Consider the following 26,558-nt stretch of genomic DNA (forward strand, 5'->3'; position numbering starts at 1 on the left):
AAGCAGGCTCCCCACTGAGCAGGGAGCCCGATGCGGGGCTCGATCCCAGGACTCTGGGATCATGACCTGAGCCGAAGATAGATGCTTAACGACTGAGCCACCCAGGCGCCCCCAATTAATTTTTTTCTTTAGCTGCTTTTAAAAATTTGTATGCATTTAATCTTTTGAGTAGTATGAAGCAAGAAGGCCAATGCTCCTGAGTTCTTCAGTGGGATGTGAAGAGGTACTGATGGGAGTGCGAGTACAAATGGAACTGGTTTCTGAACACCTTTATTTTTTCATCTTTATAGATACTCTTGGAAGGGCCTGGCACGTTGAAGTTTAGTAATTTTTGCTTGGCCAAAGTGGAAGGTGAAAATTTGGAAGAGTTCTTTGCTTTGGTGGCAGCAGAAGAAGGAGGAGGTGATAGCGGGGAAAATGTACTGAAGAAAACCATAAAAACTAGAGCCAAAGGTATGTGGAGAGCTACAGATCAGAACCCTGCGCTGCCCAAGTCACGTGTTTAGGAGATAATGTCGACCTTATGTTTTTGCCAGCCAAAATAATATATTGAAAATAATGGTGAGTAGAAGTCTGGATATGGGGATGGCTTTGTCCATAACCCAAAGGTTTTCACATAGGTCCAATACTGTGTAAAGTACAGGGAATCTCTAACAAAGCCTATAGCCTATCCTTGGCTTTCTGTGTCGCTGACTACTCATTAAACATGAGGATGGCCATTTTGTCCTGCTTCCTTCTGTATCCTCAGTACTTAGAACAGTGCCTGGCCCACACTTTCAGCTCAGTAGATATTTTTTCAACATTGATGAGTAGCTGATGCTCTGAAATTAAGGGAGATTGTTAGGGTGCATTCTTGGGAGGTGGTTTTGCCAGTGAGATGGGGCCTGGGGTGTTAAGAGTTGCTGTACTTGAGGGGAGATTGTGAAGTGATATCTCTTTTGTAATATTCTTTTTTTAGAGAGAGAGAGAGAGAGCACGCATGTGAGTGGGGCTGGGGGCAGGAGGGGGAGAGGGAGAGAGCGAATCTTAAGCAGGCTCCATACCCAGTGTGGAGCTGATGTGGGGCCCAGTCTCACAACCTGAGATCATGACCTGAGCTGAAATCAAGAGTTGGATGCTTAACTGACTGAGCCACCCAGGCGCCCCTCTTTTGTAATGTTCTATGTGTAAATCTGTCGTGAAACTTAACATGCGTAATCATTTTTCTATGTTGTCTTTTCTCATGCAGTTGTGTTGGTAGGGACTTCATATTCATTTGTTCATTAGTATGTTTATTAACTCAATGTCGAAGGGAGAAGAAATAAAGTGCATAAGTCAACAGAAATTTAGACATGTTCTAGATACTGGAAATATGGATGTGAACAAACAGGCAAAAATCCCTGGTCTAACCAAACTTGCATTCTAATCGGGGAAGACAGACATTCACCTTCAACACCTATAAATGATGTGCCTATTAAGTGTTGGGCAGGGTGCTTGGGCATCTTGGGGGTCTTATTTATGTTTGCTTTCTCAGGACCTGGCAAAGTAAAGGCAAATAGGCCCTCCCTAAGTGTTTGCTGCATGAGTGAATGTATGTATGAAATGTGATAGCATAGCAAAAATGTCACACAGGAGAGCTTTAAACCCTGAGGCCACATGAGACTGCTGCCCTGGCTGTAATGGGCCCTGGAGATACTATTTGCTGGAAGATTTACCTCAGTGGAATTTTATTTTCCAAATGATTGGGGATGACTCACTTCATGGAAAGAACATTCTCATTGGAAGATGGGAGGCTTTTCGGTGGAATTCTGGTGGGTGTTCTGCAACCGCTCAGCCGTGTGGCTTACGGGATATTAGGGGACCCTCTAGGCTTCAGTTTCTCTCATCAGTAAATAAGGGAACATGCTAACTCAAGAATTTGCTACTTCTCTGTAGTATTAAACTTTGTATAAAGTCTAAGTGGCACTCCTTAGTGTTCTTCACTAAACATTTCCTGTTCTCCTGGATTGTATCTTCTCCCTGTGGAAGCTAAGGAAGTGTGAGCAGAAGTGTGGGGGTTACTTTGAGGTGGGCATTTTCAGAGCCAGTGTGCAGTTTGCTACATTTTTTCCCCCTGTCTTGGTGATGGAGGAAGCATGTGTTGAGATGGCTCTTTGAGTGACTCTGAGGATCAGGGCCCCTGGGCTGACCTGTGGTGGATGTGTAGCTGGAGTAATGAATAGATCTTTGTTGGTAAGCCAGTGGGAATTTGGGGTGTTACTGCTATATAACTTAACCTATTCTAATGAAAATATTATAATCAAAGGTTCTTTTGATTATTTAAATTGTTAACTTAAAAAAGAAGAATATACCTAGAATTGTGCCACACCTCTAACTCACGTGGATTTTTAAAACCTCTGTATTCTTACGTATCCTTGTAAATGAAACCTTAAAATTAGAAACCATTAAAAATGTGGAATACACATGAAGGCATATAGTCATGTGCATGTTTTCCTACAACCTTTTTTACCTTACCAGGTCCCTGCGAGGTAGATTTGTTTTGGGGATTGATACAAATGCCTAACAAAGTTGTTCTTTATACTTCTAGGATCTCTTACATATACAGCGCCAGAAATTTTGAGGGGTACTGACTTCTCCATCACCAGTGACCTCTGGTCTTTGGGCTGTCTGCTTTATGAAATGTTTTCAGGTGATTCCTTTCTGGTTCATTTTAAACTCAGAGCTGGGCACACACAAAAAGATGAAGTCTGTAGTTTGCAACAATTTTACCTGGAAGATGTGAAAAAAACCTGGCTTTTCTAAGTTTTTATATAACTGGTTTTGGCTTGCTTCCCTCTGTATTCCTCCTGTATGCTTGGCGTCTAGGCATATGTCCAGAACCTTTGACATATAGGTCAAGGAACTTTTGACATATAGGTATTTTTCAGGATAATCATTTGGAAAAATGTGCCTACTTATTAAAAACTGATTATTAGTAGAAATTGTTGTAAGGTACATTGTGCCTGGAATTATTCAGATGTGTCTAGTGGCCCATGCAGCCCTTGGATCATGGTAATGGTCCATAAATGCATTAGCATATTTATTAGGATGATAAGTTTTGAAATATAGAAATATAAAAATATACAGTGTGCCTGGTCTGTACCAAGCATCCAGTAAGTAGTTATTGCTCTATATTTTTTCCTGTAAACTTTATAATCCTAAACTATCTGTAGTTGAGATTTATTTAGAATTATTAGTGATAGCAAACTATTGTCTAATTTGCAGTTTTTCTTGTGATTTCAGGAAAACCTCCATTCTTCTCAGAAACTTTTTCAGAATTAGTTGAAAAGATTTTTTATGAAGATCCTTTGCCACCTATTCCAAAAGGTACAATTTGTGTGTGTGTGTGTGTGTGTGTGTGTGTGTGTGTGTGAGAGATAAATGCAGTTAGTTTACATCTGACACTTATGGTAGATTTTTATCCAAAGTCTGTTTTTGATTCCTAACCCCCAAATTTACATTTTATAAATAGTTCCAGATTTATATTTTTAGAAGTGTTAGCATTCCCTTTGCTTTTTTTTTTTAAGACCTTGAAATGAAGAACAAAGTACTAATAGATTCCCTCATTTAAAAACACAAATTATTTTGTGCTCCTATATCAACAGAAGTCTGGTTTAAAGATTTTAAAAACCCAAACTTCTGTTGTTTTTTTCTTGTGTGTGTATCATTTACTTACTTTGTGCTCATGTTCCATGTAGTTATTTCTGTTTAGTATTCAAATAGGGACAAGTCAGGCATTTGTCAGTCCTTATCTCAATCAGAATGTCCCTGACGAGTTTTTAAAGTCTTTTAAACTAGATATAGTTGTAGTATTTTAAAAGTATTGGAACTTTAATCATATGAATTTTGATTAATATAACAATCTACCACTAATAATTTTAAGGCAAGAAAAGGAAAAAACCCCGAACACAAAAACATAGTAAAGCACTTTGCTGGACGTACACCACAAAAAAATTGAGTTTCAAGATACACAAATGAAAACAGGACTTTACAAAAAATGTACATTTTTAGAAGAAAAAACTTTTAAAAGTAATTAATGGAAGAACTGGGAATGCAGAATTCTTTTAGGATTTCAAGAACCATCCTGAGAAGGAAAAAAACCCAAAATCTTATTTTGAAAATAGTCTATAGTTATAAAAAAAAAACAAAACTGCATTTGTTTTTTTCTTTAACCTTTATATTAAGAATGACTGATTTCTACAAAAGCTATCTCCTGTAATGATGATTTCTGATTTTTGTTTTGTTTTGAATACTCATAATATTGATTATTGGTTTGTCCTGTAAGTTAAGGATTTTTATGCAGGGAAGAGAAACTGAAAATGCAGGTGTCAAAGGTCTGGTCAGGATACCCCTGGTGGCCCAGGCTTAATTAGGGATCTTCCTTTGACTGTGGCCATAGTGCCCAATAACACCCTCTGTTTGATGTCTTTGTCCACTGTCTTCATGGCCACTTGTAACCAGAGACTGGTAATTTGGTTGTGGTATATTCTAATTTAAAAAGAACTAACATTTGGAGAATACTGGAATCAGCCAGTATCATAATATTGTCATATTTATTATTTTCCTGTTAAGAATCATTAAAATAGGGAGAGGGAGAAAAGAAGGATTGCAAGTATTTTTATTGTACCTTGTAAAGCCAAGTTGGTCAAATTAAGAATGCCTCAGAAAATGAGGCATAATTAAAAGTTGAAGATAAGGGGCGCCTGGGTGGCTCAGTCATTAAGTGTCTGCCTTCGGCTCAGGTCATGATCCCAGGGTCCTGGGATCGAGCTTCGCATCGGGCTCCCTGCTCAGTGGGAAGCCTGCTTCTCCCTCTCCCACTCCCCCTGCTTGTGTTCCCTCTCTCGCTGTCTCTCTCTCTCTGTCAAATAAATAAATAAAATCTTTAAAAAAAAAAAATTTGAAGATAAGGGTATGAGTGTGTCGGGCTGGTGATCCTTACCGGGCTTATTCAATAAAGAGAAAGTTGAGAGGTTAGTCAAGACTTAGTTTTTGAGATTCATGCTTTTTATGGTCTAGGAAAAAATATTTATTTTTATGCCCACACCTCACCCCCCATTAAATGGAGGCTGTAATTGTTAATAATGGATTCAGTGTTTTCTTAAAAATGATATGTGCTTAAAATACTATTACTCTAAATAGTATGGTATGGTGTAGAGTATGTATTCATGTACTTACCACTTGTTTTTCTTTTTGGGAATCAATTTGTGTATAGATCCTTCTCTTCCTAAAGCTTCTTCAGATTTTATTAATTTGCTTGGTGGCTTACTTCAAAAAGATCCTCAGAAAAGGTATGTATGGGTAGTATTTTAATATGGAGAAAAGGTATCTTTTTCTCCTTTCCTGTACTTCTAAAATAGTACCGTTATATACAGAGAGCTATTCGAATTACTCTTAGCATAAACTCAGATTTTGTTTCTTTTTTCTTTCTTTTTTTTTTTTTAGAGTGTTTTCTCTCTGTTTGCAGGTATTTTTTTTTTTTAAGTTTTTAATTCCAGTTAACATACAGTGTAATATTAAAGATTTGTTTATTTTAGAGAAAGTGAGAGAGGGTGAGTGAGGGGAGGGGCAGAGGGAGAGGGAGAAATAGACTCCCTGCTGAGTGGGAAGCCCTACGTGGGGCTCCATCCCATGACCTAAGATCATGACCTGAGCTGAAATCAAGAGTCGGCTGCTTAGCCGACTAAGCCACCCAGGTGCCCCTAACATACAGTGTGATATTAGCTTCAGGTATACAATATAGTGATTCAGCACTTCCATACATCACCCGGTGCTCATCACAGCAAGTGCCCTCCTTCATCCCCATCACCTATTTCACCCATCCTCCCCCGCACCTCCTCTCTGGTAACCAGCAGTTTGTTTTCTCTAGTTAAGAGTCTGTTTCTTGGTTTGTCTCTCTCTCCCTCTCTTTCTCTCTCTGTTTGCAGGGGTTTTTAATCATGAGGAAGTTTTAAAAGCCCATTTCTCCTTTAATATATTAAATAGTTGCATAGTAGGTTGACAGATTTTCTTGTAACTCCCAAATCCAAGAGGGACATTTTTTCCCATTGTGGATTTCAGGCTAAAACTGTCTTATACTATTGAATGAGGGATGATGCAGTCAAGATAGTTAACGTAATAACTACTGAGTGGTATTTTAATGTGATATGTTTTTATGATAATCCTGTCATAACGAGGGTATCAAGTGTGAGGATCATAGGCACAGTGTGAATTTTCTGAGTTACAGTAATGGCAGAAAGTTAGAAATCACTGTGGCATGGGATAGGGGAGGGTGGATAGGAGGAGGGGAGCAGCCCGGAGGGGAATTTCACTTGTTGGCAGACAAGAGCAACTGGTCTCTGCTTCAGATTCTGCCTCTAGGTAACTGGGGGGTTTTTAGGCAAGTATTTGGGGTCTCTGCTTCAGGGTGTAAAATGAAGAGTCAGTTTAGTGTAGCATGTAAAATAATGCATTCTCTAGCTTCCTTAAATATAAGAGAAAAACTGCAGAAGGAGATGCTAATTCTTGTATAAGTGGTAGGAAAAACCCCTTGCGCTTACAATGGATGCTCTTAGGATTGGCGTTATTTTGCTGTAGTCTTCCAGACACCTTTTGATCGGATACACATATACTTGAGAATGGTGTATTCACATTTCCACATATTAATATTCTTGTATACTTTATTGCATAAGTGGTACCACTCTGTAACCTAGTTCTTTATGTCTGCTAAGTCCTTTTAAATGGCTGTAGAATGTACCTGTGCTAACCTTAAGCACAGTAAACATTTAGAGTGTTTCTTTTTTTTTTTTTTTAAGATTTTTATTTATTTATTTGACAGAGAGACAGACACAGAGAGAGCACAAGCAGGGGGAGCAGCAGAGAGAGAGGGAGAAGCAGGCTCTCCACTGAGCAGGGAGCCCGATGCGGGGCTCGATCCCAGGACTCTGGGATCATGACCTGAGCCGAAGGCAGACGCTTAACGACTGAGCCACCCAGGTGTCCCTAGAGTGTTTCTTGATTTAGAGTATTATATGGGCTGCTACAGTAAAAATCCTTTTGTGTATTTGTTGTTGTTCACTTAGTTAGCAGCTTTGGAGAGATTTCTGACTGTGGGTTTGATGGCCAGAGGCTAAGAACATGAAACAGTTTGATGCATTTGCTACATTCTTGGAATGTGTGCTGGTTTAGTAACCTTAGAGAGCCCCTTCCCTCCCAGCGTTACCTACAATGGACTTTGTTGACCTTATTTATATTAGCCAAGCTGCCAGATGAAAAAGAAATTTCACTTTATTGGCAATTTTTATTTCTCTGTTAGTGAATTTTAAGAGCCCTTTGTGTAAAAGGGATATTATATGTGATTGCAGATTCTTTCTCTTCATTAATCATGTTTTAGTTTTGATCTAAGTAGTTTTTCTTTTTTTTTTAAGTAGGCTCCTAGCCTCCTGGCCTAGCGTGGAGCCCAACACAGGGCTTGAAGTCATGACCCTGAGATCAAGACCTGAGCTGAAATCAAGAGTCAGATGCTTAACCAACCTAGCCACCCAGGCGCCCCAGAGTAGTTTTTATTTCAATAGAGACATTTTGAATAATCACATTCTCTCTTTTGTTTTGAAATTTCAGTCAGGCTTAACCATTCCGAGTCTGATTATAACTAGAAACCTACTCTATTGATTATAAAAACTAATGCATTGAAAGTGAGTCTGGATTTTAGATACAGCCTGAAGTCATTTTAGTGTGGGTGAACTAGCTAGATAACATTTTGGCTCCTACACAGAAGTGTGACTGTGTAAAATTATGAGGTTATTTTTCTTGTTTATTTCTGAATGCAGTTCTAAAAGTGAAGCCCCCAAAATGAAATGTGTGAAACAGGTAGGGTATATAGAATAAAGGATGACAGAATTATAGATTGATAATTGATATGCTTACTTTAAAATTTTAAGCTAATTATAGACTCCTTTCATAGACTGTTTTTGAGAACCCAAAATGTTTTCATCAGGCTCCATGGAATATGAGCCCTGAGACTTCTAATACTTAGTTGTCAGACTCTTTCATTCTGTACCATTTAAGGCTTCTGAATTATTTTTTTGGGTTTCACTAAGAGATTATATACTAAAATGAAAATAGGGGCGCCTGGATGGCTCAGTCGTTAAGCGTCTGCCTTCGGCTTAGGTCATGATCCCAGGGTCCTGGGATCGAGCCTCTCATCGGGCTCCTTGCTCAGTGGGAGGCCTGCTTCTCCCTCTACCTCTTCCCCTGCTTGTGTTCCCTCTCTTGCTGTTTCTCTGTGTCAAATAGATAAATAAAATCTTTAAAAAAAAAAAATACACTCCTTTCATAGACTGTTTTTGAGAACTCAAAATGTTTTCATCAGGCTCCATGGAGTATGAGCCCTGAGATTTCTAATATTTACTTGTCAGACTCTTTCATTCTGTACCATTTAAGGCTTCTGAATTATTTTTTTTGGTTTTGCTAAGAGATTAATTGTATACTAAAATGAAAATAGGGGCACCTGGGTGGCTCAGTTGGTTAAGCGTCCTACTCTTGGTTTTGGCTCAGGTCATGATCTCAGGGTGGTGGGATTGGGCCCCGAGTCAGGCTCCACACTCAGCAGGGAGTTTGCTTGAGACTCTCTCCCTCATCCCCTCTGCCCATATATGTGCTCTCTGGTGCATTTTCTCTCTCTCAAATAATTAAAATCTTAAAAAAAAAAAAAAGTAAAGTATGAAAGAATTGCTGAGCTACATTTATAGAGAAAAATTTGTAAATCCTAAAATCTGGTAGATGTAGTTGGGACATGACTTGGGAATTGTGCATGGTAAATAAATCATGTTAAAATAGAATTTTAACAATTATGTTTTATAAAGATTAACTTGGGCAGGCCTACTGCAGCATTCATTTTGGAAGGATGCCTTCACTAGGAAAGATCAGGCATCAAGCACTGAGGATTCCAACGTCAGGTAGTATATAAGCTTATCTTTGTGTGGGGGGCATGGTTATTAAATGATCATACTGATTACTGTTCTATCAATGCAGCATCAATGACATGAATTTCTCTGCTGACTAGGAGAAAATCAAACACATCTTTAAGCGTTGCTTAAAGAGTTTAGTCATGACATTCTGTGTTCTCGAATTTGCTTTTTCTGATCAGTTGTTTATTCTCCAGTGATTTACTATGCTAGTCATTAGCTCTGGCCATCCAATGTAACTCACTTTCCACCTTGTACGTACATGGTAGGATCTCATTTCCCCGTTTTGAGTTAGATGTGGTTATGTGAGTTGCTTTGGCTAATGAAATGTGAGCAGAAGTGACGTGTGTTCATTCTGCATGGAAACCTCACAAGCCAGTGTGAGATTTGACACATTTCTTCCCCCTGATTGGGTAACTAGGATGAAAATGTCCAAATAGGATTGCTGTCAGGCCGGGTCTTCCGTGACTGTGATGAGTGTAGCTTCCCTGCAATGGCTGTGTGTATGAGTGAGACAAAGTGATGAGATTCAAGCCACTGGGATTGGTGGGTTGTATGTTACCACAGCATAACCTAGCTCCTGTCTGATCCTGACTAATACACCTCATTTTTGTTATAAAATCTTCTTAGCCCAGGACGCTTACTCACGTGATGGTATAAATAACCAGCTGAGAAGTGGTCAAATAAAGTTGGGCTAATTAGGCTTTGCTCCCCCTCCACTTATTCAGTGGTGAATGGTTGTCTGATCCTTGATTTTCATCTTGGCAAATTCAGGGTATTGGATAAGAGAAGCCTGAGTTTTATTTAAGGTCTCCCCAAACTTGGGTTTCTCTGATCCAGTGAGATTCAATCCTGTTCTCCCCATTGTGTTAGGGTCTGTAGGGACTACAGAAAGTGGGGTCCTGGTCCTGGTCCTCTAGCATCAGCAAGTCACAGAACACCTCTGCCCTTAGTTTGTCATCTTCCCTCTTAAATCTCTATGCCTTTGATTTTGTTTCCTGCCTTATTGCCCTTGCTAAGCCTTTTTCAGTAAGATGTTGAACAGGAGTGATGAAAGTGAATATCTTTGCCTAGTTTCTGTCTCTGGGGTGAAAGCCTTCAGCCTTTCACCATTAAGTACAATGAGCTGGAGGTTTGTGTAGTTGCTCTTTGTAGTTTGAATGAACGTTCAATTTTGTCAAATGCCTTTTTCTATCAGTTGATAAGATCATATGGGTTTTCTTCTTTAGGCTCTGATTATGGACTCTTACATAAGTTGGTTTTCAAATATTGAGCCAGCCTTGCAATCCTACAGTGAACCCCACTTAGTCATGCTATTTTAGAATTTTTATGTCTTGCTGCAGGTGTTTGGGGCCAAGTGGCAGGAGGACAGCGAGCTAGGAGAAAAAAAGAACAGAGCAACAGGGATTTGCCTCATGTTCTTGAGATCATAGCTGTGTGATTAAAGGAGGTGCCCCTCTCTGTTGTAGGCACTGGCTAGAAGCTGCTGTTTCCCCAGCTAGCTGCTGCAGGATTACCCAGAGGCTGGAACAGAATAAAATGGAAAAAGAAACAAAACAGAATAAAAAACCAAAACAAACCAGGGGATTTCCCCTGCTCTGACCCTTAGAGGTCCCCTGTCCTGTTCCTTAGAACAGAAATAGGAAGCTTATCTTGGGGGCTCCTTTTGTCTATACTCATTGCCTTTGAGTCCAGGCCAGGCAATACTGGAAGGCGAAAAATAAATGGGAAACTCACTGTGGGTTTATTGGTACTTTGAGTTCTGGTTTCCTTCCCCAATCTGAGTGCTGCTATTTATTTCTCAGGGATAAGGTTTATAGACTCCATACAATGCCTTTGGTATAGTGAGTGCTCATTTTAGCTACTCAGTGACCATACTTTCCAACTCCACGGCTTTGCCAAATGTTACCTGTAAGTTAATGATCTTTTCCCACCTCTTGTTCTACGACGACTTAATTGTAAATTTTCTTCTAGAAAATGATAGAAAGCTCAAAAGTAAATTTGATTGTGTTGGCTTTCTCCTGTTGAACAGCAGGAAAGTGATGGAGCATTCTGGGACACAAGATTCCAAGGAGTTTTTGAAGCCTCCGAGCGGACAAGCCAAGGGGGAGAAGAGTGGTCAACGACTAAGTCACTCTTTCAGACTAGGTGAGCTCTCACTGGAGCACGTTCATGCCGCTTACGATGCTGTTTCTGAGAGTTTCTAGTTTTTGTTACCACTCTTAAAATTTTTGTCTGCATCCTGCTCTTCTCATGGTATTTTTGGTCCTTCATGGATAATGTTTTTCTTTCCTGCCACAGAGAATCCAACTGAGTTGCGGCCTAAAAGTACTGTTGGGGGTCAACCGAATGAGTCCATGTTTCTTCTCAGGTAGGTATGTTGACAGAGCAGGAGGGAATCCATGGGAGATGACAGGGTCTTCCCGAAGCATCTGTTGTCCTGGTGGCAAACCGTGTTACACAGAGCTAAAGGACAGGGATGTGAATGCCAAATTCCAGTTTCACTCTCTGCTTTCAAAGTTAATGTTAAGTGCTGGCCAATGGAATGTTGACTTGGCTGTGCATTTTTAAAAGTTTTTAACTGAACCACCTATTCATAAGGGTTGAAACCTCTTCATTTTGTACTTTCCCTTCAAATAGAATTAAATTTGAAATTTTAGCAGGCCAGCTTCTTTCTTGGATAAAGGCCCACAGGAAAGAACAGGTGTTTTTTGTTAAGTGTTGTTTTATATGGAGGCCTCAATAATGTTTACCTAATAATGTAATCATCGAAACAATTAAAAAATCAGAATGGTATTTTAATGTGATTAAGACCAATGTATTTAAAATTTTAGTAATATGTGTTAAGTGTTACATTTTATTTATAGTTTTAGTCTTAGACACAAATAGTTTTATTTTAATGACATAGGGGTTGTAACAATAAACTAAAGTTTCCTGACTTGTTTTACTCTATTTAAATATAAAATATGTTAACTTTATCTATATACATTCTAGGCATTTTAAATTCAGTTTTTAAAAACTTTGATCTTTGGCATATTTTGTGAGTTAAATAAGGACTTGTTCAAGGAATAAATAAACAGATAAGTGAAAGAGAGGTGAGAATCTTGATACTTGGGAATTTGAAGGAATTCATTGTAAAAGACCCTAATGATCTGAATGGAAAAATTTCTTAAAATGTGAAAAACTCAGAGACCCAGGAGTAGTGGAGTGACCCACAGAGTATGACAACCAATTTTAAGGGTAGGAGGGATCATTAAAAATAGGTGCAGATTATAACTTGTTTCTTAAATCGGTACCAAGATCATTTTCCATTTCAAACATATTCTGAAATTGTAAATATTTTCCATCCTTTGTAGAGTCCGATCTATTTTATTATGTCAATCCTGATACCAGCAGACATTTAAAAAATAATAAAATCAATGTTTTAAGGTTTTTAGTTAAAATAGAAACTACTGTATATAACATAGGTGCTATAAATAAAAGAAATAATAAATTAACCAGGAAATTGCTTTGACATTTACAAAAAAAGTGTTGGATAATCACAAATTAGGGTTTAAATATATGAGATCACCAAGAATCTTGATTATTCTGTTTTTTTCATGAGATATGTTTTTTTTTTTTCCCTCCAGATAATAGTAAACCTTAAATAGTAACCTTAAAGTTTCTAAAATGTGAGTAATGTTGACTGGTCTGTATTTTCCAGTTCTCGTCCAACTCCAAGAACGAGCACTGCAGTGGGATTAAGTCCTGGTGAGGATAGGACTCAGCATTCACCACAGAAGACTTCTCCTTTAATCAAGGTGAGCAGAGGGGGACTTTCTGTTTTTTTTCACATACGATATAGAGACTCAGAAGAATAATTGCCAAGTTCATCTCTGAACTATGATCGAAATGACGAAATTTACAATTAAGTCGTCATCTTTGATCACTGGTTTTTCTGGTAAGTACTCTTAAGAGGGAGTTGGTTCATAGTTATTTCTTTGATAACAGCTTTCCTGAGATATGATTGACATCCCATGTAATTCACTCACTTGGAGCGTACAATTCAGGGGCTTTGAGCATATTCACGGAGTCATGCAGCCATCACCATAGTCAGCTTGAGAACACTCGTCATCCCACAAAGAAACCGCACACCTATTAGCAGTCACTCCCATCTTCCCTCAATTTCTCTCTCCTCTGACCCTAGGCAACTACTCATTTTTGTCTTTATACATTTGTCTATTCTGGACATTGCATGTAAATGAAATATGTGTTCTTTTGTGACTGGCTTTTTTCACCTAACCTAATGTTTTTAAGATTCATCCAAATTATAGCATGTATCAGTCCTATGTTCCTTTTTAGTGCCAAAAAATAATTTGTTGTATATACCACATTGTATGTTTCCATTCATCAGTTGGTGGACATGTCGGTCATTTCCACCTTGTGGCTATTGTGAATTGTGCTGCTGTGAAGGTTCGTATGCACGGTTTTGAGTGGGCATGTGTTTAATTTCTCCTTGTACCTGTAGGAGTGTAATTGCGGCATTGTGTGGTAACTCCGTGTTCCAACACTGCTGTGCCATTTTACATTGTCCCCCAGCACTGGGTGAGAATTCCAGTGTTTACCCATCCCTAACAAAACTTGTTACTGTCCGTTTGTTTTCTAATTGTGGTAAAATAGACATTACGTAAAATTTACCATTTCACTATTTTTAAGTGGACAGTTCTGTGGCATTCCCATTTTTGTGCAACCATTCCCACCATCCATCTCCAGAACTTTTTCATATCCCAAACTGAGACTGTGTACCCACTAAGCAATAGCTCCCCATCTCCCTTTCCTCCCAGTCCTGGCAGCCACGATTCTACTTTCTGCCTCTGGGAATTTGCCTAGTCATCTCCTACAAGTGGAACTATATAATATTTGCCCTTTTGTGTCTGGCTTATTACACTCAGCGTGATATCTTCAAGGTCCATCCATGTTGTGGCATGTGTCAGAATTTCATTCCTTTTTAAAGCTAATAGTCCATTGTGTGTATAAACCATGTTTTGTTTACCTGTTCATCCATTTTTGGACACTTTGGTTGCTTTAGCCTTTGGGCTACTGTGAATCATGCTGCATGGTAGCAATACTGGGGTGTATGAAATTACATCTAGTTTTGATTTGCATTTCTGATGGCTAATTAGGTTGAGTATCTTTTCATATGCTTATGGACCATATGTATATCTCCTTTGGAAGAATTCAAATCTTTACCCATTTGAGTTGTAGGAATTCTTTATATATTCTGGGTATGTGACTTGGTGGTGGTGTCCTTTGAAGCACAGACATTTTAAATTTTGATGTAGTTCAAATTATCTTTTTGTGTGCGTGTTTGTTGTTGCTTATGCTTCTGGTGTCATAATTTAGAAGCCATTGGCTACTTCAAGGTTACAAAGGTTTATGCCTATGCTTAGCTCTTACCTTTAGCTCTTTAATTCATTTGAGTTAATTTTTGTATATGGCATGAGGTGGGGGTCCAGCTTCATTGTTTTGCATGTGGATTTCCATTTGTCTCAGCACCATTTGTTGAAAAGACTGTTCTTTCCCCAATTAATTATCTTGGCATTCTTGTTGACTATCAATTGACTATAAAGCTGGGGTTTATTTCTGGACTCTTTAATCTGTTGATCTGTGCATCCTTCTCATGCTGGTAGTACAGTAACTGGTTAGCTTTTTTTTTTTTTTTTTTTTTTAAGAGAGCAAGCACAAGGGTGAGGGAGGGAGGAGGGGGAATGGAGAGGGAGAGGGAGAGGGAGAATCCCACGCAGGCTTCATGCCCAACACAGAGCTCAGTGCAGGGCTCAATCTCATGACCCTGAGATCATGACATGAGCTGAAGTCAAGAGTTGGACACTCAACCGACTGAGCTATACAGGTGCCCCAATTTTTTTTCTTTTCTTTTTTTTTTTTTTAAGTAGACTCCATGCCCAGCGTGGAGCCCAATGCAGGGCTTGAACTCATGACCCGGAGATCAAGACCTGAGCTGAGATTGAGTTGGATGCTTAACTGACTGTGCCACCCAGGTGCCCCTAGCTAGCTGTTCTTGATCACCATAGCTTTTTAGTAAGTTTTGAAGTTAGGAGGTATGATTCTTCCAACTTTGTTCTTTTTCAAGGTTTTTTTTGGCTATTCTGGGTCCCTTGCATTTCCATGTGAATTTTAGAATCAGTTTGCACTTTGCATGTTTCTGTAAAGAAGCCAGCTGGGATTGTGATGGCAGTGACATTGAATTTGGGGAGTATTGCCATTTTAACAATGTAAAGTTTTCCTCCATCAATGTGGAATGTCTATTTGTTTAGGTCTTTAATTTCGTTCAGTTTTTTTTTTCTTTTTTTTTTAATGTGATGTTAATCACCATACATTACATTATTAGTTTTTGATGTAGTGTTCCATGATTCATTGTTTGCATATAACACCCAGTGCTCCATGCAGTACGTGCCCTCCTTAATACCCATCACCAGGCTAACCCATCCCCCCACCTCCCTCCCCTCTAGAACCTTCAGTTTGTTTTTCAGAGTCCATCGTCTCTCGTGGTTCATCTCCCCTCCGATTTCCCCCTCTTCATTTTTCACTTCCTGCTATCTTCTTCTTCCTCTTTTTTTTTTTTTTTTTTTAACCTATAATGTATTATTTGTTTCAGAGGTACTGGTCTGTGATTCAACAGTCTTACACAATTCACAGCGCTCACTGTAGCACATACCCTCCCCAATGTCTATCACCCTGCAGAGATATTTTGAATTAAAGTTTTCCGAAGTTATTATATTTAGTGCTTGAGAGATATACTTGCTTTCAGTTGTTACTGTAATTTTTATGTAATGTAAAATGCATTTGGACTGCATGAAACTTATTTAAATATAAATGCATTATAATCTCATTCTGCCAATAATTATTTAGTTATATGTGAGATAGAAAATCAGTGTAAAAGTAAAAATGCATTCTGAAATAAATGTTGAATCTCTTCTGGCACATGGTTATTGTAGAGAAGTGCACTTTGTCATTTTATTGAGAATATTCAAGCAGTAATTATGTAAGTACTATATGAGGGTTTATCTTTTATAATTTTTTAAGTGATACTTTTAGATTCAATTACAAACTTTTTATAATACCTCTAGAAAACTTGGGGCACCTGGGTGGCTCAGTCGGTTAAGCGTCTGCTTTTGACTCAGGTCATGATCCCCAGGTTCTGGGATGGAACCCCACATTGGGCTCCCTGCTCAGTGTGGAGCCTGCTTCTCCCTCTCCCTCTGCAGCTCTCCCTCCTTGTGCTGTCTCTCTCTCTCTCAAATAAAATCTTTAAAAAAAAATAATTGTAGAAAACTTAGAAACTGTACAAGACGACCAAAAAAAAAAAAAAAAAAACCCCAAACCAAACCTACTTGTAATTTAATTACCCAGAGGAACTACTGCTTATATTTTGACATTTCTTCTTTTGGTTCTATACATATGTGTTCATTTTCAAACAAGGGAACATAATTTTTTAACTTAATTTTTTTTTCATTTAGTAGACTATAGTGTTTGATCATTTAGTTTATTCCTGAGCATTATATTTTATTTTTTGCTATCATGAGTAGGTTTTTCTTTTTTATAGAGAGAGCGTGAGTAGGGGGTGGGGAGGGACAGAAGGAGAGGGAGAATCTTGAGCAGGCTCTACACCCAGTGCAGAGCCTGATGCAGGTCTTGATCTAATGGCCCTGAGACCATGACCTGAGCCGAAATCAGGAGTTGGATGCTCACCAGCATGGATGGAGGGGAGGCAGAACTACCCAGACATCCTTGGTATTTCATTTTTGTAATCTGTTATCTGTGCATACATTTTGTTTATATATAGGAAATTAATTTTTACATATAAATTTCTAATTGGTTTGCCTAATTCTTAGAAGAATATATTATATTAGAATGTAAGTCATTCATTATGGCCTTTCTTTGAAGTCTTTCTGTTTTGAAAGTCCATGCCTTTAAGCATTAAAATTTTTGTTTTCCAAAGTTGTTCCATACTTACTCTTCGTGTATTTTTTTTTTATATGTCTGTTTTCTAAATTGCAAAGGGGTGGTCTTGGTTTCTGGGAACTTTGTTAGCTAATTATTCTATTCCTTTTTTCATGCCCCTGCCTCAGTTTTGGATAATTTCCTCATTTTTCACTTCACTGATTTGGTTTTCTGTCTTGTTCAATTTGCTGTTCAGTGTTTCAGTGGAAATTCTTAATGCATAAATCCTCTTATTTTGTCTGATGTGAAGTCCTAAGACATAGCACTAGGAATGAGAGTTCTGTTTACTGTTTGAGCACAAAGAAACATCTCAAAGGAACTGATGGCAAATATCTGGTTACTCATTTTCATTATGTGTTAACTCTACTTCAGCTTTTATAAAGATAGAGGGTTTTAACACTTAGGTAACAGGTACCAACTTGATCCTGAAATTCTTTTATGCTGTAATTTTTAACTTCATACTGAATATTCTGTAAAGCAGAATAAAGTGATGAGTGTTCAGTGGATGAATGAATAAAACCATGCTGGTGATTGAAAAACCAGTTTGCCTCGTCATAGCTTAGAACATTAGACTATAGAAGATCTGTTTTCTGGTCCTAACCAACCTTTGTGGTAAGCACAAACAAGTCCGTTACTTTGTCTGAGCTTTGTGTTTTCCTTCTGTAAAAAAAAAAAAAAAGGGAATGATGATACAGAGGACTGAGGATCTTTGTGAGGATCAAAGAAGACTGTGAAAATGTTTTGATTAGCAAAGTGAGTTGTGCTGATCTAGGTGACCCTTCCAGTGGTGTCTTACTCAGCATCTTAAGAGCTCAGTTTTTAAAAGCCTTTCACTAGTCACAGAATGAAAGCCTCATTTTTGTTCTTATTTCAGAACACAAGTGAATGCCTGAGTCAGCAGGACCTGGAATCCCAGATGAGAGAGCTTATCTACATGGACTCTGATCTTGTTGTCACCCCGATTATCGACAACCCAAAGGTGTGGAAACGTGCTGTAACAGCTGAGGGCTGAGCTTTAGACTGTCCTGGCAGCTGGAATCCTGGTGATATTTTCATCGCAAATATTCTTTGCCATATTTTCTTTGCCTTTCCTCATGTCCGCTTTTATGTCCCTTGTGCCACGTGTCTACATTTCTAATGCCCGCCCTGCCTGTAACCCTCTTCTCTTCCTGCATTATTTTCAGCTTCACTGAGTGGTGAGTTTCTTCCTCTTCTGCATCAGCTCTGCCTCCCCTCCGTCCATGGGCTTCTAGGCCTCAGACCTTCATCCTCAGTCCCTTCGTTTCTCCATATATACTTGGGTGAATTTCTCTAAACACTCTAGTTGTGGATGTGTTAGGAAAGCAGATGTGGGTGACCACTGCTCCCCCGACTGGGGTGGGTGGGCAGGGCACACGGAGACCATGCCCTCTCACAGGTGCTCAGGACCCCAGGCCAGATGGTGGGGAGACACTGGGAGCTTGAGGAGTTCTGGTTCACAGTGCACTTCATATCCAGCGTGATTTTTGCTGCTTCATGATGCTTGGAATGTAGTGCTATATTACTAGGGGAGGATGAGTATTCTGCTTAAGAAAAGAAAAATTAATTTCTCAGGCCCTCTGTACTACCTATTCTGTATTTTAATTTTTAAATGTCTTTTTCTGTTTTTAATTTATGGCCATTTTCTTTCCTCCTTGGGGAACATTACTGTAATTTAGAACAAATGGGTTTTTGGATGCGTATTTATTAGGTAGACAAGATTTAATATAGATTACCCAACAATTTTTCATAATGGAGCTAATTCTTTTCATGAGTTCAGATATCTGGCAGAGTAATTATGTATCATGCCAAATTTAACGTAATGGGTCATTTTCCCAGTGGACCTTCTAAGAAGAGTTTGTAATATCTTTTGACCATATTTTTTCTGTTTCTTTATTTCTATTATAATCATACTTAATTGTTTTGGGGAAGCCTTAGTAGAAATTTTCTAACTTCTAATTTTAGACATACAGAAAAGGTTCAAATATAGTAGAGTTCCTGTATAGTTTTTACCCTGCTTTTCCTAATGTTAGCATCTTATAGCACCATAGAATGGTTAGCAAAGCCAGGGAATTAACATTGGTACAGTGCTATTAACTAAATTCCCAAATTTATTGAATTTTACCAGTTGTACCACTGATGTCCTTTTTCTGTTCTAGGGTCTCTTGTTAACAGTTTGCTGTTATGCCTTCTTTTCCTCCTACTTCCTGTCCTTGTCTTTCATGGCCTTGTGGTTATTTCTCGGCTTTCCTGACCTTGGCTTTCATGACCTTGACATTTTGAAGAGTACTGGTCAGGCATTTTGTAGACTGTCGCTCAAGCTGGGTTTGTCTAAGTGTTTCTTATGATTAGTATGTATGAGGTTATGCATTTTTGGCAAGAATACTACCAGCAAAGCTTTTTAAAATTCTCTATAGAGAAGTTTTGGAGGATTTAGACATAGAGATGATGGTTGAACTTTTTTTTTTTTAAAGATTTTTTTTTTTTTTTTTTTTATTTCTTTATTTGAGAGAGAGAGAATGAGAGAGAAAGCACATGAGAGGGGGGAGGGTCAGAGGGAGAAGCAGACTCCCCGCCGAGCAGGGAGCCCGATGCGGGACTCGATCCAGGGACTCCAGGATCATGACCTGAGCCGAAGGTAGTCGCTCAACCAACTGAGCCACCCAGGCGCCCGATGGTTGAACTTTTTAATTAAAAGTCTCAGGATGAAAGTACCCTTTGTTGTTCCAAACTTATGGGTCAAACTACCTGTTTTTTCCCCTTTCTTGAGAAAACCAATTGTGTGCTTTCCTATTCATGCTGTTCACAGCTTCCTGCAATGGTGTGTTCTCTAATTCAACCACGAAGTCCTTACCATTCTTTAAAACCTCAGCCTCCCTCCAGCTCTTCCATAAACCTTGTCAGCCTAGAGTGCTTTCCGCATTCTCTAATATTTTAGAAAATTTTCTTTCTGTGGAATGTTCCAACTATAATTATGTCCTGCCCATTTTGCATTGTTCAATATTGTATTTTTTTTTGTTTAACAGGTTTTATCTTCCCAACCAGAGTATCAGCTCTCTGACCATAGGATTGTGTCTTTTATATTTTGGTTATCCCCCTTAGCACTTAGCATACTGCCTCACCCTCTCAGGTACCCAATAAGTATTTGTTGATATGACTAAATTTCTAACCTAGAGGTTGATTAGCTTAAGAAGATATCCTTTTAAGGATATCCTTACCAGGATAAAGTGCTTCTTTTTTAATGAAGCTTTAGTGTATTGCAGATATCAATTGAAGTGATATTTAAAAAATTTTATGTATTTCAAGTAAACTCTACCCTCAACGTGGAGTTTGAACTCACGACCCCAGAGATCAAGTGTCACATGTTCTACTGACTGAGCCAGCCAGGTGCCCTGAAATGATTTTATTTTTATAAATTATTATCTGTGTGTGTATATTTTAAGCTGAAGGGCAATGTTGAATTCTTTTTCTTTTTAGTGACAAATTTTCAGTGATTTTTTTTTTTTTTATTCTGCCCTAATTGATTTATAATCTGGTACTAGGCGATATATTAGGAGACAGGTAGCTGTCTCAAAAGGCGTCTTAGAAGTTTTTTTGTTTTTTCTACCACAGATAATGAAACAACCACCAATTAAATTTGATCCGAAGTTACTGCATCTACCGGCACATTCAGGTAGGATTATAGCGGCCTTGTCAAACACATGGACTCTTAGAAGATAGATATAAATCAGAAATTTAATAGCAAATGGAATATCTTATTTATTGAATAGCTAAGTTCCTGTGTTCTTGCCACCTGGCTATATTCTTGGGGCAGAGCCGTGTATGTCATAAACCTGTAATCCATTCGTGTGAGTGTTTCACCTTACTCAGCTGAGTCTGGGCTGCCCTGGACTCTTGGGGGAGTGAAAGTTCCTGTAAAGCTGGGTGGGCCCTTCTCTTGCCCTTGCCCCTTGTAGAGTCCATTGAATTTCCAACACTTATGGTGCAGAGGTCTCTTGTGGGTACCAACACTTGTGGGTACAGAGGGGTGGAGACCATAATGAAGAATTGAGATTCTGCTTCAGAGAGTGGGGCAGTTGACAACAGGGGTCAGATGGTTCACTTTTGTGGGAATGGAGATACTTATGGTATCTCATGATGTGGGAATGGAGATACTTAAGTTACTTAAAGGATGATTGTTATGTTTCCTTTCACCTAATGGGAAGTCTTAATTGGGATGAACATCAGAAATTGCTTTATACCTTAAATTTTGATGTATTTTGTTTGATAAAATCTATTTGCAGCTATTAAGCTAGATCCAGAAAAAACTTGTCATCATAGCTAGAGTATAATCTATAATTTAAAAGCAAATCAAAGTAAATTAAAAATAAATATATTCAAATTTAAATAAACTGTGCCAAGTAGAACCACTGTTCATGAAAACCTTAGAGGAGTATTTCAAAATAATATTCCTTCCCTTTCTCCCTTTATGCTGAATTATTTTAAGAAATTATTATTACAGGGGCGCCTGGGTGGCTCAGTCATTAAGCGTCTGCCTTCGGCTCAGGTCATGATCCCAGGGTCCTGGGATCGAGCCCCGCATCGGGCTCCCTGCTCTGCGGGAAGCCTGTTTCTCCCTCTGACTCTCCCCCTGCTTGTGATCCTGCTCTCACTGTGTCTCTCTCTGTCAAATAAATAAATAAAATCTTAAAAAAAAAAAAAAAAAGTATTATTACAGCTTATTTTGTTTAAAGATAGAAATTAACTGAAACTGTGTTAGTTTTAGATGGCATCTCATTGCCCAGTTTTTGTTTTCTGTTTGTGGAGGGTTTGGACTTGGACTTTCCAGAGGACTATTAACCTGTTATGCTTAATAATTTCATTGGAACCTTTTAACAACTGTACAATTCTTGGCTTTTCTGATATTTTAAGGCTAGATTGCTTTATTTATACAAAGGGTATTTTGCTTTTTTGTAATACAGTTTAGCTTTGTATTTTGTTAGATTCTAGGTTGCAGGATGATTCTCCTGTAGGCATCTGTTATGCATAGTTTTCCATTCACATAGTGAAAAAGTCTCCATGGGTAGAAAAAGAGGAATCTAGAAGAATAAATAAAAGTAGTGTCATCTTCGGAGCACTTTTTGGTTTTGACATTGTAAAGTTAGGACTTTCTTATTCCTCATCTTATTTATTGAAATTCTATGTTCCATTTATTTCTCTTGTAATGTTTTCAGCATTTTTTTTTTTTTTTTACATGATACCCACTTTTAACATTTTCTTTCCTCTCCAGTGGATAAGTTAGTATTTCTAAAAGACCAAGAGTGGAATGACTTTTTGCAGCAAGTGTGCTCACAGATTGACTCCACTGAGAAGAGCATGGGGGCCTCCCGAGCCAAGCTCAATCTCCTTTGCTATCTGTGTGTTGTGGCTGGACACCGGGATGTGGCCACCCGGCTCCTCCATTCCCCGCTGGTATGTAGTTTGGTTGTAAAGACTCCTTTCCTGGTCCTTGCAGTGTGACTTTTGCATGTAACTTTTGTATTTCTGTTGAGATTAAAACGTTAGTGCTAAAATATTAATTTGATCTAATTACAGTGGAAAAAATGATTTATCAAGATTATAGGTTTGCCGAAATTATTGTTTAATCCTCACGTCTGAAAGCAGTTGAATAGACAGTAATCATGAACTTTTTTTGTTGTCTCCTAGTGCAGGATTCACATTTCCATTGTCTACAGGTCAGATGTGTTAGTCACTTTCTGTGTCATTTCATGAATGAAATGTACATCTTATTTTTTTTAATTCTAGTTCCAGTTGCTAATCCAGCATTTGCGAATAGCTCCAAACTGGGATATGTAAGTATCATTTATATTTTAATAAATTATTCATTAATAGTTACAACATATTTATCAAAAGCACATAGGTCCAAATTCTTATATACTGAAGTAATAGAATCGTAGGCAATCATAGGCATCCCAACTGCAAATTTAAAAAGATTTCAAAATAGGCCTTAAACTATTATAAATATAATTCTAGGAATATATAAACTACATCTGGACACTTTGTTACTGTTCCTCTTTTGAGTATTCTTTTTTTTTTTTTAAGATTTTATTTATTTATTTGACAGAGACACAGTGAGAGAGGGAACACAAGCAGGGGGAGTGGGAGAGAGAGAAGCAGGCTTCCTGCCAAGCAGGGAGCCCGATGCGGGGCTCGATCCCAGGACCTTGGGATCATGACCTGAGCTGAAGGCAGACGCTTAATGACTGAGCCACCCAGGCCCCCCTCTTTTGAGTATTCTTTATTAAACACTTGATCCCTGTGTTTTAGTTTTGCTTCCTGCAGAGTTTTCCCTTGTGACTCTATCTTTCCCTTATGTGATGCATGACTTCCTCATGATGTTATTTAAAATCTAATGGGATTATGCTCTGTAAGCTCCTGATGGAAGGATGTATATTTGCTTATTATGCAGGCAGCATACCATGGTGGAAAAACACATTAGATAAAGGTTAGAAGGCTCTGGGCTCTGGTGGCCAGTGAGACCAGGCCGGATGATTACCTCTTTCTGAGTCTCAGCTCCATGGTGGGAGAGGGGGGTCTGTGTGGGGCAATGGAATTGAATGGGCTTTGGATACAGACATACCTGGGTGTGAATCACAGATCTGCCTTCTGGGCAAATTGCCTTAAGTGCTGAGCCTCATTTTCCTCAACTGTAAAATGGGGATAGTGTATCTACCTTGTAGATGTTAATAGTTAAACTTTGAACGCGATAAGTACATGAGCTACTTTGCATGGTGCCTGATTCTTCCTGGGTGGGTGGTAGATGTTGGAGCATGGAGGTTGCAGTGGTTGTGCTTGGTATTCTTAAGCCTACTTATCTTGTATTCTCGTTAGAGAAGCACACAAAAACATAAAGGTGAAGGGGTTTTGTGAAATGTGCTAATACCAATTATTCTTCCATGTTGGCGAAATTTGGGGGAAACGAGGTATTCACAAAATGCTTTTTTTTTTTTTTTGCATAATTTTTGTTATGCATCTTCTAAGGTTACTTCCCCAAGGTAAAACTTGGCATTGCAAATAGGATTTTTAGGTGATTTTTGAGCATGTAAAACTTTGAGAGGGTTTGTGGTGTGCTCACTAAAAAAAACCCAACAAAACCGACACTTCAGCTAAAACTTATATCCTTGAATGGGGTGCCCCCTGCTGACTTGTAAAAATAGACATTTTTTTTTTTATCCTTTCCAAGTACTGTTCGCCCCCCCCATCTTTTAGATTGAAGCTTCCTTATAAAACAGCTTGTGTTTGAGGAAAATGATAAATAATAAGGTACATAAATCCTCTCCTTGGAACCTTCTTTTATTGTCTTCCTCCATTCAAACACCAGTTCTTCCAGCGGGGCCTTCTCTGACCCAGGTCATATCCCCTTAACAGCATATAAGGGTCCTCAACTTAGCTGGGGGATAACCACTGTTGAAGTAGATGTGTTTATTTTTTGGCTTTGTTCAGCATATAGAAAAACAAAATAGAATAACATGATAGAATGTTTTGTTTCTCCAAACTGAGGGTTGCTGGAGGGGAGAGAGGTGGGGGAGTGGGGTAACTGGATGATGAACATTAAGGAGGGCACATGATGAAATGAGCACTGGGTGTTATATAACACTGATGAATCACTGCTCTCTACCTCTGAAACTAATAATACATTATATGTTAATTGAATTTAAATAAAATTTAAAAATGTTTTGTTTCTTCTTATAACATATGTTACGTACTTTTTTTGAGAGCGAGAGAGGGAGAGGGAGAGAGAGAATCTTAAGCAGGTGCCACGCTCAGCACGACCCTGAGATCATGACCTGAGCCGAAATCAAGAGTTGGACGCTTAACCGACTGAGCCACCCAGGCACCCATATGTTATGTATTTTTTAATGTCATCAACTATTTGTCTAGGATTTTTTTCAAGGTATGCCTTTTCTTCTATGCTAGGAATGCCTGATCATTTAATTTACCCTGTTCCCTATTTTTGGATACTATTATAACATTGTACATAGTATGTCGATGAACATTTTTGTGTTTAAATCTTGGTGCCTGTTTGTTTTTTCTTTTTTCCCCTTAGGGCAGATTTATAGAATTAGAACAAATGAGTACAAGGCAATAAATAGTTCTGCTACTTCTGATAAATTGCTTAAACATTCTTTAGAAACATTGTACTGACATGCATTCCCAGTTGATGTGTATAAAAATGCCCTTTTGTTAGAACTTTCAACAGTGGATGTTTATAAAATTTTGTATCCTTTGCCAGTCAACTTTATTGTGGTATATAATCCACATATAATAATGCATAATATTTTAAGAAACTTTATTAACTGTATTAACTGTGGGAATATACATCATATGAAATTGATCATTTTAGTAAGTATACAATTCAGTGGTTTCTGTACAACCATCATCACTATCAATTTCCAGAACTTTTTCATCATCCTAAACTGAAGCCATTACCCATTAAACTTTAGCTCCCTATTCCCCTTCTCCCAGTCCTGGTAAACTTTTATTCTACTTTTTGTTTCTATAAATTTGCTTATTCTATACCTAATATAATTGGATCGTACAACATTTATCTTTTTGCAGCTGGCTTAATTCACTTAGCTTAACATTTTCAGAGTTCAGCCATGTTGTAGCATGTATCAGAAGGTCCTCCCTTTCTAAGGTTGATTAACATCCCCTAGATGTATATGCCACATTTTATCTTTTTACCTGTTGGATACTTAGGTTGGTTCTACCTTTGGTTATTGCAGATAATACTGCTATGAGCATTGGTATACAAATATCTCTTTGAGTCTGCGCTGTCAGTTATTTTGGGTGTATTGAATTTATTGTTGGGTTATTTGGTAATTCTACCTTTTCATTTCTTGAGGAGACATCATACTGTTTTCCACAGCGGCTGTACTATTTTACATTCCCTCTAGCAGTGTACAAGGGTTCCGATTTCTCCACATCCTCTTCATCATCATTTTTTTTTTTAAATAGTAGCTGTCCTGATGGGTGTGAAGCTGTAAGTCATTGTGGTTTTGATTTGCATTTCACTGATGACTAGTAATGTTGAGCATCTTTTCATGTACTTATTGGCCATCTGTTTATCTCCTTTGGAGAAATGTCCGTTCATGTTCTTTGGCTATTTTCTAATTGGGTTGTTTTATGTTGTTGATTTGTAAGAGTTCTTCATATCTTCTGGGTATTAATCCCTTGTCAGATTATGTGACTTGCAAATATTTTGTCCCATTCTGTGGGTTACCTTTTCACTCTTGGTAGTGTCCTTTGAAACTCACATTTTCCACTTTTTCTTTTGTTGCCTGTGCTTTTAATGTCATATGCAAGAATTCATTGCCAAATTCAATGTCTTAAAGCTTTTCATCTCTTCTAAGAGTTTTACAGTTTTAGCTTTTATATTTAGGTCTTTGATCCATTTTGAGTTAATTTTTGTATATGGTGTTAGGTAAGGGTTTGACTTCATTCTTTTGCACATGCATATCCAGTTTTCCTAGCACCATTTGTTGAAAAGGCTATTCTTTCCCCATTGAATGGCACCCTCGTTGAAAATCTTTTGAC

At 38.3% G+C, this 26,558-nt stretch overlaps 1 protein-coding gene across 8 annotated transcripts in view; it reads left to right on the forward strand.

Moving 5' to 3' along the window:
* Window positions 1-26,558, forward strand: part of ULK4 (unc-51 like kinase 4) — a 609,379-nt gene that overhangs the window by 19,118 nt on the left and 563,703 nt on the right. For 5 of the 8 annotated variants that reach the window (XM_032408919.1, XM_032408921.1, XM_032408925.1 and 2 more), the window contains 12 exons: window positions 291-453; window positions 2,567-2,668; window positions 3,262-3,345; window positions 5,234-5,309; window positions 8,862-8,954; window positions 10,996-11,111; window positions 11,265-11,334; window positions 12,667-12,763; window positions 17,839-17,943; window positions 20,595-20,655; window positions 22,252-22,433; window positions 22,767-22,813. In XM_032408919.1, the coding sequence (XP_032264810.1) occupies window positions 291-453; window positions 2,567-2,668; window positions 3,262-3,345; window positions 5,234-5,309; window positions 8,862-8,954; window positions 10,996-11,111; window positions 11,265-11,334; window positions 12,667-12,763; window positions 17,839-17,943; window positions 20,595-20,655; window positions 22,252-22,433; window positions 22,767-22,813 (1,196 nt within the window). Of the gene's footprint in view, window positions 1-290; window positions 454-1,193; window positions 1,791-2,566; window positions 2,669-3,261; window positions 3,346-5,233; window positions 5,310-8,861; window positions 8,955-8,994; window positions 10,875-10,995; window positions 11,112-11,264; window positions 11,335-12,666; window positions 12,764-17,838; window positions 17,944-20,594; window positions 20,656-22,251; window positions 22,434-22,766; window positions 22,814-26,558 lie in introns of those variants that run through there. The other 3 variants (XM_032408920.1, XM_032408924.1, XM_032408926.1) reach the window with 3 other exon arrangements.

The sequence above is a fragment of the Phoca vitulina genome, unplaced genomic scaffold, assembly GCF_004348235.1.
Source record: "Phoca vitulina isolate PV1807 unplaced genomic scaffold, GSC_HSeal_1.0 scaffold10, whole genome shotgun sequence".
NCBI classification, from domain to species: domain Eukaryota; kingdom Metazoa; phylum Chordata; class Mammalia; order Carnivora; family Phocidae; genus Phoca; species Phoca vitulina.